Consider the following 11954-nt stretch of genomic DNA (forward strand, 5'->3'; position numbering starts at 1 on the left):
GGACAATGCATTTCGCATCTTTTAGAAACTGAGTGGACGGGGGCACCATTAGCTAAGGCGGACAAGGAAGATGGGTGAGCAAGTCTGAGGTTTTGGTTATGCTATACTTAAGGGTATACTTACAGGCAATCAAAGGAGAAATGTCTAACAGGCAATTTGACATGGATATGAAGCTTGGGGAGAAGTCGGAGCTACGAGTCAGCATATGGCAAAACTTAAAAACATCAATGGATGAGATCACCAAAGAAAGCATGCATGGCACTAAAAGCAGTTGGCCCAGGACCACAGAAAAATCAATTTTTAGATGGAAGCAGAACAAGAGTAGCTGTCAAAGAAAGAAATGATCCGAGGTAGGAGGAAGACAGAGAGAATGGAATTATGAAAGCCAAGTGCATTTGTCAGGTTGAAACATTGCTAAACCTTTGTCTCCACGGTGGCAAGCCCACACACAATGCTGAAAACTGAAAATCCAAGACTTACCCATAAAGCACGTTATTTAGGGATATGGAAGTAAATGCCAAGAAATCAGCTAAGACCTAAAAGTGGTTGCCCTGGGGGAACAGTCGGGGGAGAATGGGAGGTGAGGGATTTGGACCTCTTCATTTTTCTGAAAGAGTCTTTTATACTAGGTACAAACAAACAAACCCCAAACACTTAAGTTCAAAGGAGAAGAGACTAGGATAGGTGGTACACTGTGTGTGAAAGGTCTGGGGTTTAATTAGTCACAAATATATGATCCAGGAGATATGGCTACCCAGCAAGTCATTATAAGCTGCATTTACTAGAAGTACAATATCCCCATCCAAACAACAGACTGAGCTTCTTAGATCACACCAGGAACACAGCATTCGCTTGGGTACCATGTTTTACGAGGGGCTAAATACTATCAATTCTTCCCTCATGTCTTTCACACTCATCCTTTTTATCGTGGAGGCCCTACCTTGATTCAGGCTCTTAACACTTCACACCTAGGTCAAATCAAGAGTATCCCAACTGGTCCTTTTGGCTCCAAGCTACCCTACAACTTGTATGCAAATTAATTTTCTGAAAATCTATCTGGTTCCCATCACTCCCCTTCTCAAAAATCTTTCAGTTTCCTATTATCTGGCTATTTTGCAGGACATTTAAGATCTTTTACAAGTGGATCTCACGCTAACTCTTCACCCCAATGTCCTGCTGCTTTCCAAAATGAATTGTCAGCCCCAGTGAGTCTGGTACACTCGTGGTTCCCTGCACACACACCTCTTACATCATCTCTACCTCTGTGCCCTAGTTCCTGGGTCCTTGCTCCCATTACTCTTTGAACCTGCTCTTCTCTGCTTGTATGGGTGCCATTTATATGTTAGTCAAGCTCCACGCTTCCTCTTGGGCTTTCCCTAGTCCCTTTTACTGCAGGGACATCTCTGTCCTCTGGACTCCCATATCACTCCCTATGGTGTCAACTGTCTCACAATTACCATATATATTAACAAAACGACTTTGCACTATCAATTTAACTTTTCCAAATACCTTTTATAAGTATCAATCTTATAAGCCACAAGCTTAAGATGGCCAACAATATTGGTCATCTTATGAGAGTCACCAAGCATCTAGCTATACTTAGACACCAAAACCCAAAACATTATCTACTCCTCTAAGAACAGTGACCTTTTCCCCTCTGTGCCCTCCTAGCATTCTGCACGTGTCTCCACTCCAGCACACACCATAGCATATGGATTTTATTAGTCCAAATCCCCCACTTCCACCTCATTACCTGGGTGTTACATGGAGGCAGGGATCTGTGGTGGAACAGATACACAATCAATCTTTGATGAACTGAATCACTCACCCCACTGGCAGTTCTGATGGGTTTTGCCTTTAACTTGGGGACCAAGACCTTTCGATACTGAGGTGGGACTGCAGCAATGATATCCACCAGGCGGGGCTGTGCTGAAAGGCCATATTTGGCAGCTGTCCTGGTTTTCACCCTGAAAGTAAAGCATCTAGCATTATCAAGATCACAGTATTTCAAGGACAAGCTAACAAAAGGATAACCTATAAATAACATCATCAACTCCTTTCACCAGATGACAACAGTGGTTTTAACATTTGTAATTATCAGGGAACTAGAACAAAATTCATGACTTCCTTTTCTCCAGAGTACCAGAAAGAAAACCAGATGACTACAGGGCGGGGGCCCAGGACAGTGATACAACGTAGGTCTCGTTCAAAGTAGTGCTCCAGCTTCGAAGGATTCTACCCTTTTCTCAGCTTCCACACTACTACATTTGGGATCAGATTAATTCTGTTGTGGGGGATTGTTCAGTACATTGTAGGAGGTTTAGCAGCATCCTTGGCCTCTACCCACTGGCACCTCTTCTTCCCGTTGTAACAACCAAAAATGTCTCCAGACATTGCCAAATGACTTGGGGGTGGGGATGGTCATGCCTGGTTGCAAAGCACTGCCTCAGGCCAACAAAACAAAACAAAACAAAACAATTTAAAGCAAAGCTATGCAGAACCAAATAGGAAATAAAGTAGATATATTTTTAAAGCTTTAAAAGTTTTAAAACTTTTTCTAATTCAAAATATTACATAAAGAACAGAACAATAAAACATATAAATATACTCTAACAATTATAAAACAATCACTCTTGTAACCACATTCCGAGAATATGATCAGCACTTCAGAAGACCCGTTTGCCCCTTCCTGACCATAACCCTATCCCTAACCCCCAGAAGTAACCTTTATTCCAACTAATAATTCCTCGCTTTCCTCTATAATTTAGCAATTTTTCTTTTCTTCGTGGCTGCTAACCAAATCCTAATAGTCACTTTATCTTCTCACTTTAATCCATCTAGAAATATTATGGGGTGTTCAAATCATTTCAACAAATGGTTACTGAGTACCTGATAGGTACAAGAGACTACCTAAGTACTTGGTACGTCAGGAGGTTGTAAGGCATAGCTGTTTCGTGCTCTATGTTCGCATGTTTGCAGACAGGCATGCACAAAAATAAATCTACAAGTAATAAAAACATATGTATCAATAATAAAACACACACACAACAATGAATGATTCCAGAGCTCAAGAGAGGAACTCAGTGTGTGCTGGGGAGATATTCAAAGAAAACGGGCACATTAAAAAGACAGGCTTCAGACAGGCAATAAAGACACAGAGATGACACCGAGAGCAGACAGGCTGGCTTATGTGAAGATGCAAAAACAGGATAGTACAGATTTTAAGAAATATGAGTAGACCAACTTAACAGAAAGCAGAAGGTTTCCAATATGAAGATACAGAAGTTTAAAAAGTTGGAAAAGTAAGTTGAAGCCACACCGAGAGGCCTTACATAATGGGCCGAGGAATCTGCGTTTAATTCCACAAGCACTGGGAATGTGCTGAAAGTTCCCGCACAGGGACATGACGAAGGAAAATTAATCCAGCAAGACAGTAAAAAGAACTGAAAGCATAAACTACTGCAGGAGTCTAGACTTAAGTTTAAAAAGGAATGGAAGAGGAAGTTGGTGGTGAACATTAAAAAGTTATAATGGGGCTTCCCTGGTGGCGCAGTGGTTGAGAGTCCGCCTGCCGATGCAGGGGACGCGGGTTCGTGCCCCGGTGCGGGAAGATCCCACATGCCGCGGAGCGGTTGGGCCCGTGAGCCATGGCCGTTGAGCCGGCGCGTCCGGAGCCTGTACTTCGCAACGGGAGAGGCCACAACAGTGAGAGGCCCGCGTACCGCAAAAAAAAAAAAAAAAAAAAAGTTATAATGAAGAAACAGTAGGCAAAATTTTGACTCTAAGTGGACCTAAGGGAAAAGATTCAAAGATGACACTAGAGTTTCAAACCTGGGTGAAGGTTAAAACAATTAGGCAAAGAGGACATCTTGAGTAGGGGCTGGTTTTAAAGAAGATGCTAGCTTTAGCTTTAGATGTGCTAAATTAAAGAGAATGACAAAAATATACAAGAAGTAGAAATGTTCATGAGAAACAAAAGATTTGTATAATTAGGGGTATAGCCAACAAAGATGAGGAAAAAAACCCCACTGCTAAACACACGGTAGAAAAACCAATAAAATATAATGTCTTCATGGTATAAAAGAATAGTTATTAATTTATTCCTTAGCAAATGTTTATCAAGCACAATGTTCCAAGGAAGGGGTATAACATCGTAGTATCTCAAGTAACAGAAGACAGGGTCCAAAATAAGGTCATGTGAGTAATGACTAGACCATTGATGACCTGGGGATGGGGGGAGAACCCTTTCACCACAGCAGATCTGTATTACAAATATATAGTAAATAAGCAGATGCAGAGAGGAAAAACCACTCTTATTTGAGGATGTAGCCAAGTCAAAGCTGAACATGGTTGTGGAGAGGAAGTGGATGAACGTGTCCAGGAGGTTCTGAAGTAGGGAAAGGTTGGATTTGATCAAAGGCCCCAAAGAGAGGGCTTCCCTGGAAGAGAGCTAACACCTCTCTGAGACGACCGGGAAGAGAGGAAGGATGTGAAATGAGATGGCACAGAAGGACAGCACCTGGGCTCTGGAGATGGATGACCTGATTCTAAATCCCAGCTCTGCCAATCACCAGTTATTTACTCCCGAACAAATTATTTAACCTTTCTCTAAGAGGACCCATCTGTCAAATGAGGTAAATACCTACCTCAGATAGTGTTTGAGAGGATCAGCTGAGCTAACACATATAACGTACTACTAACAGCGACCGGAATACCGTAAGCGCCCAAGGAATGTTAGAGACTATTAGTATTATAAGGCTATAAGGCAATTTTGCCATAAATAATCTATAGGGCAGGGAAGAAAGCTAAATTCTCAACTAAAACGTGAAACATGAGATAGAACCAGTAGTGTCTGATAATTTCATAAGAGATCTACTACCCAAGAACAAGATTACCTTCGTTTTTATAGATCCACTTACTTATTTAGATCGATGTCTTTCCCCTGTTCGTGGGCTTCAATTAGTTGTTTAATAACATCTCCTATGGTCAGCATCATCAGCTCAGCAGGGCTGAGATCTCCTGAAAAGATAATATTTGACACTAAAAAAATCATATTATTCAGTAAAGGTTTTTGTATTTATTAGGAGTTTGTCTTCCAAAATCATTCCAATCATGTCAAAATGATAGCTCAAGTACACAAGACACTACTGTTCACAATTTGATCATATATTTTATATCTTTAATTTTAAAACCAACCTGGCTTCACCTATATATGGGAAGAGTTCACTTTAGAAGCATATACACCTCAAGAATGGTAGATGCAGGAAAGAGTAGAGACAAACATGAGGAAAAAGAACCTAATCACACAGGAAAGGACCATAGTTAAAGTAGCTTCCCTTTATCTCCAGATTGATAATTACATTTAGATGCATTATTTCATCTGATTCTCAGAACACAGTGAGGTAGACGGAACAAGAATATTTGGCTGTCCCATAAAAATGCTACCAAGGGGTGAAGTTGAAACTCAAACCCAGGTATCCGCAGAAGTAATGTTAATACTATTTTGAAATACAAAGCAATGTAGTACTATTTTGAAATACAAAGACATGGGTCTGTGCGTGCCTAGGGATCTTAACACATCTGTAAAATAGTCTGTCCGCCATCGCAATATTCTCCTGGCAACTGAGGCCGCCCTTCTCCTCTAAAAGGCAACAGCAGAAGCTGACATGTTCTTACATGACCCCATCCCCCCAGTTAAAGTTGACTGGTTCAAGGATGGGCACCTATCCAGGTCGGGCAAATCTGAGCTCTTTTTCTCAAAGCAAAAGACACCAGTCCCTCTCCAGTGATAAAAAGTTGTGAGACTTCAGCTTGGGAGCTACTAGCAAGCCTGCCTCCTGCCTGCAGAGAAAGCTGGTGTGCAAAGATAATGATGTCATCAGAGAGAAACACAGAAGAGAAAGCCCTGGCGCTCATGGACCCCTTTCATTTATCTCATTTGAAACCTCACAACACTGGAAGGTAGGTATTGTTACCACATTTCACAGATGTGAAAAGTTAAGGCTAGTTAAGACATAATTGTAAAGGGCATAGTTAAGACTCAAATCCAGGTCTTTTCTCCGCAACTTACATGCTTTTAACCACTGTACCAAGCCACATCTAATTTAATGAGGTAAAGCTAACACATACAAAACAATCTGAGAGAAAAAGAAGTCCATCTGTAGTCAAAGGCTTAAGTGCTTTCTAAACCATGTAACTCAGCCCTTCAGAGTTCTACAAAGGTGCCTGAGGAGCCATGTAACAGGTCGGGCTGGTGGTGATTAAGTAAAGGAGGAAGGGAGGGAGAGGGAGGCTCTCTTTCTCCATTTCAACCAAAGCCGCTGGGCTTTCATCTGTTTATATGCTGAAGTTCTGCATAAGAATTTGGAGAAAAGGTGATTCGGGTGATAAAAATACAGGCAGACCTCAGAGATACTGCAGGTTCGGTTCCAGACCATCACAATAAATACTGCAATAAAGCAAGTCACACGAATGTTTTTGGTTTCCCAGTGCATATAAAAGCTATGTTTACACTGTACTGCAGTCTGTTAAGTATGCAAGAGCATTATGCCTTAAAAAAAATACCTTAATTTGAAAATACCTTATTGCTAAACAATGCTAATCATCATCTGAGCCTTCAGCAAATCATAATCTTTTTGCTGGTGGAGAGTCCTGCCTCGATGTTAGCTACCAAACTGATCAGGGTGGTGGCTGCTGAAGGCTGGGTGGCCGTGGCGATTTCTTAAAATACGACCACAGTGAAGTGTGCCTCATCCGTTGACTCTTCCTTTCATGAATGATTTCTCTGTAGCAGGCGACAGCAGGGTACCCACAGAACTTTCAAAACTGGAGTCGATCCTCTCAAACCCTACTGCTGCTGGTTTAACTAGGTTTAACCTAATAGTCTACATTCTTTATTGTAGTTTCAACAATCTTCGCAGCATCTTCACCGGGAGTAGATTCCATCCCAAAAAACCACTTTCTTTGCTCATCCGTAAGAAGCAACTCCTCATCCATTCGTTTCATCGTGAGATTGTGGCAATTCAGTCCCATCTTCAGGCTCCACTTTCAATTCTAGTTCTGTTTCCACCACATCTGCAGCTACTTCCTCCACTCAAGTCTTAAACCCCTCAAAGTCATCCATGAGGGCTGGAATCAACTTCTTTCAAATTCCTATTAATGTTGATATTTTGACCTCTTCCCATGAATCATGAATGTTCTTAATGGCATCTAGAATGGTGAATCCTTTCCAAGTAGGTTTTCAACTGACTTTGCCCAGGTCCATCAGAGGAATCGCTATCTACGGCAGCTATAGCCTTACAAAATGTTATTTCTTAAATAATAAGACTTGAGAGTCGAAATGACTCCTTGATCAGGCTGCACAATGGATGTTGTGTCAGCAGGCATGAAAACAACGTTAATCTTGTACGTCTCCATCAGAGCTCTTGGGTGACTAGGTACATTAACAATGAGCAGTAATATTTTGAAAGCAGTCTGCTCTCAACAGTGGGGTTAAAATAATCAGTAAACCATGTTGGAAACAGATGGGCTGCCATCCAGGCTTCGTTCCATTTAGAGAGCACAGGCAGAGTAGATTCAGCATAATTCAGAATGGTTAAATGAACATTAGCTTCAACTTAAAAGTCACCAGCTGCATCAGCCCCTAACAAGAGAGTCAGCCTGTCCTCTGAGGCTTTGAAGCCAGGCACTGACTTCTCTCTAGTTATGAAAGTCCTAGATGGCATCTTCTTCCAATATAAGGCTGTTTTGTCTACATTGAAAATCTGTTGTTTAGTGCAGTCACCTTCACTAATTATCTTAGCTAGACCTTCTGGATAACTTGCTGCAGCTTCTCCATCAGCACCTGGGGCTTTGCCTTGCATTTTTATGCTATGCAGATGGCTTCTTTCCTTAAGCATCATGAACTGACCCCTGCTAGCTTCAACCTTTTCTTCTGCAGCTTCCTCAACTCTCTCAGCCTTCAAAGAATTAAAGTTAGGGCCTTGTTCTGGATTAGGCTTTGGCTTAAGGAAATGTGGCTGGGTGATCTTCTATGCAGGTTACTAAAACCTTCTCCATATCAGCAATAAGGCTGTTTTGCTTTCTTATCATTCATGTGTCCAATACAGTATAATCTTCAATTTCCTTCAAGAACTTTGTGTTCACAACTTGGCTAACTGGTGTAAGAGGCCTAACATTCAGCCTACCTCAGTTTTCGACATGCCTTCCTCACTAAGCTTAATCATTTCTAGCTATTGATTTAAAGTGAGAGATGTACGACTGTTCCTTTTACTTGAACCCTTAGAGGCCACTGCAGGGTTACTAATTGGCCTCACTTCAATATTACTGTGTCTTAATAGGGAAGCCTGAGGGGAGGGAGAGAGATGGGGAAATGGTCAACAGGTAGAGCAGTCAGAACACACACAACATTTATCAATTAAAGTTCATCGTCTTATGTGGCAATTTGTGGGGCCCCGAAACAATTACAAGAGTAACATCAAAGATCACTGATCACCATAATAAACATAATAATGAAAACGTTTGAAATATTGCGGGAATTACCAAAATGAGAGACATGAAGTGAGCAAAAATGCTGTTGGAAAAATGGAGCTGATAGACTTGCTCAAACAGGTTGCTACAAATCTTCAATTTGTAAAAAACACAGTATCTGTGAAGTGCACTAAAGCTAAGTGCAATAAAACGAGGTATGCGTGAAGATAAAGATTTTTTAAACACTTGTATAGCCCTTGAGTATATCAAGAATTAACCAGAGAAGTAAATTAGTAAGAAAAGGCTTCGCGGAGGAAATCACACAGTGATCTTTAAAGGGCAGGATCCGGACAAGCAAAACAGAGGGCAATCCAGAAGGAACAATGTTAGGTATAGGAATTGCCTATCATCTTTATGTGCAGGAGTACTGCCTAACTACAATAGAGGCTTTTTGACAGGGTTCAGTAAGAACAGATTACAGGGTACACTGGCTACAAGGCAAAGGCATTTAGATAGGATGCAATACACAGTGGAGAATTATATGTTCTCAAGTTTGGGAGTAAAAAGATGAAAGTAGTGTTGAAAGAAAATAAGTACAGATTTATCCTTGAACACTGGCTTGAACTGCACAAGTCTACTTATATGCAGATTTTTTCAAATAAATACAATACCTGTATTTTTATTTTACAGATCCTTAAATTAACTAAGTGTGGGGAAAAGTCTGTGTTTGAGGATCTGAGTCCTGATTCTATCCAAACTGTTTCAGCTTCCTGCCCTTTGGTGAGTCATTTATCAATTCCTTTGTTTTTCAGACAGAGATAGCAACACTCAGAATTTCAACTGTGCAGGGGTCAGTGCCCCCGACCACCGCCCTCCATTGTTCAAGGGTCAACTGTATACAAAATATACTAAAGAAAAAGAGGATACAAAAAATGATTCAGAAGATGAAAAGAATACACATCCTCTGGATACTAAGTAAAAGGCTCTTGAAAGGCAACATTGTTAAAAAACAAAACAAAACAGATTTACAGTAAAAAACTTGGATGACAGACTCAGTCTCTACCTTCCAAACCCTACTGGCTGTGTGATAATGGGAAGATGAATGGCTTCTGAGCTCCCATTTCCTTGTCTGCAGAATTAGGATAATCCATACATATCTTTCACAAGATTCAGTGAGAATCAACAAAAGTAATGTATATATGAAAGCCAAAGTATTATTCAAATATCAGTTCTTAATGAAGGTGGGTTAGGGGGATAGTGGCTAGAATGATGAGGAATAAACTATTTCAAGAAGCAATTTCTATAAGAACTAACAGGACTTGGTGATAAATGAAGTCAAAAGTTTAAAGCTGGAGATGGAGGAGCAAGTTAGAGGGAGATGACTAATCAATTAGGGGCATGTAGAATTTGATGCCACAAAACAACTGAAGGTAACTTGGACACTTGAAGCAGTTGATGCCAAGAGGCACAGTGATTAAGGAACAGATTTTTTTTTTTAATTTTATGTTTTTGGGGTTCATAGAGACAGGCTGACAAACCAGTTCTGGGCTAGGAAAGTTACTGAACTCTTTTAATCTCGGCTTCATTTGTGAAAAGGCAGCGATATCAGCCTAAGAATTATTAGCAAAGGCTCAACAGATGGCAGCCATAGTTATCATACCCATCACTATTATTAGACCGACTACTCAATTGAGCTTACAGAGATAACACTAGCACCTGTGAGAAAATACTTGAAATTCGACTCCATTCGGCTGAAAAACTAAAGGTGGAATTGCTCCACGCTAACTCAGGAGGTAATACAAACGGGGAATGGCTGCCTAACTGCCCCCACAGAATCCAAGAATAATTCAGTGGTTTTCTTTCTTTCTTTTTCTAACTTTGAGCTTTAAAACAATCTCAGATAAAAAAGCACGTGAAATGTGTCGTAAAACGAATCTTAGCAAATTAAGGGTCCGAGAACGTGTTAAATCCACCGACCACGTTAACTTCTTGGAGGGTATACCTTGGACTAGAGCTTTTGTCCTTTATGCAAAAGACACCAAGTGACTGCCAAAAAGGAAGAGTAAGGATAAATTAGTTCAAAAAACACAACAGGTGAAAGGAGAAAGCAGGGGGCTGGAGGCCACAGACGGACAAGTGGCTGGGGAAACTGGATGAGGTAGCGGATTCCCGCGGGAAAAACTGGCTTCAACATCTGAGAGACCCGGGGTTCGCCCCTTCCCTACCACCGCCCCGCTCCCCCTCCCTTATCGCACCTTTCCGCTTCTGCCTCATCTCTCCGCTGTCGTAGCAGCCGCCACCCCAGACAATGTAGCGCTACCCACTCGGACCTCTGGGAAAATTGACAGCCACAAAGCAACCCTGTCCTGTCGTAAAATGACGATCAATATATCGTAAAGCTGTTCCCAGAAGACAGCGCGCGCAAGGGTCCGCCCAGCTTCCCTGCAGCTGCTCGCAGAGCTCCAGGAGGCGGGGCAAAGCTGCGGCCCGGGCGAAGCAGGCTGGAGTCTAAGGGTTGTAGGGTCCCCTAAGGGCAGCTTGGGCATTAGAAACCGCGATCTGGGCAGCACAGCGACAGGACAGAGCTTATGGACAGAGGCTGTGCCAGGAAACCTAGATAAGAGGGTGGATGTGGGTGGTCTCTAAATAAAGGTGGAGGAGCCCAGGGTGCGTTGCGTCCAGGGTGGCTGGGCGGGAACGTGAGTGGGGATCGCGGGAAACTGGATTCAGAGCCTGGAAGAGACCATGCAGGAATCAAGTAACGATCTGAGGTTCAGGCTCTGACGCCAGTGGATCCCCCTGGTCTCAGATGAATGGCGCGTTATCAATAACCATCATGAAAGCTCTGGAGGTCTCTCCAGAAAAACGCACACACGCACAAAGTTTTGTAGTGTTTGCAGGCAGGACTTGGAATCATGTTTTCCTGAAACCCATCCATGATCTCCTTTGTTCATGGACCAGAAATTAAGAACGCCGCTCGTTAAAAAAGACAGGAATCTGTGCTGTTTTCAATTCCTTACTTTCCACTAGAACTGAGGTACCTCTAAGTCTTTGACCTCACCATGACACTGAAACTGTCCTGGTCTTTTGACTGCCCAGCAGGACAAATTCAGTAGCATTTATGTGTTCTTATTGTCATCCTAGTACCAAGTGACATAAGTTAGCTACTTAGGAAGTCTTTTATTATAGGACCCTCCACACTGAGTTTTTCTTCTGCTTTTTCTCAATCCTGCTGTATATCATCTCAAAATATTGGTGTACCAGAGGGGTCACTTCTCAGCCTTGATTCCCAGAGTACCAGAGCTTTAAAACACCATCTGTCTGCTCCCATTTTTATAGTCCAACTCCGACTTCTTCCCTATTTGACATCTTGTTAGATCTGCATGTCTGATATGTATCGGAAACTTAACATGTCCCAAAAGGAACTCTGCTTTTACTTCAGTTCTGTTCTTTCCCCAATCTTCCTTAAAATGATGACACCATCC

At 41.9% G+C, this 11954-nt stretch overlaps 1 protein-coding gene across 1 annotated transcript in view; it reads right to left on the bottom strand.

Annotated features, from left to right (window-relative positions):
* The window catches only part of ELP3 (elongator acetyltransferase complex subunit 3), a 109453-nt gene extending 98621 nt beyond the window's left edge, over positions 1-10832 (bottom strand). The window contains exons 1-3 of the mRNA XM_065878640.1: positions 10725-10832; positions 4920-5019; positions 1829-1967 (exon numbers count right to left, since the gene is read on the bottom strand). Coding sequence (XP_065734712.1) covers positions 1829-1967; positions 4920-5019; positions 10725-10743 — 258 coding nt within the window. The 5' untranslated portion in view covers positions 10744-10832. The remainder of the gene's footprint in view (positions 1-1828; positions 1968-4919; positions 5020-10724) is intronic.
* Positions 10833-11954: the final 1122 nt, after the last annotated feature.

Source organism: Phocoena phocoena, chromosome 6 (genome assembly GCF_963924675.1).
Source record: "Phocoena phocoena chromosome 6, mPhoPho1.1, whole genome shotgun sequence".
Taxonomy (NCBI): Eukaryota; Metazoa; Chordata; class Mammalia; order Artiodactyla; family Phocoenidae; genus Phocoena; species Phocoena phocoena.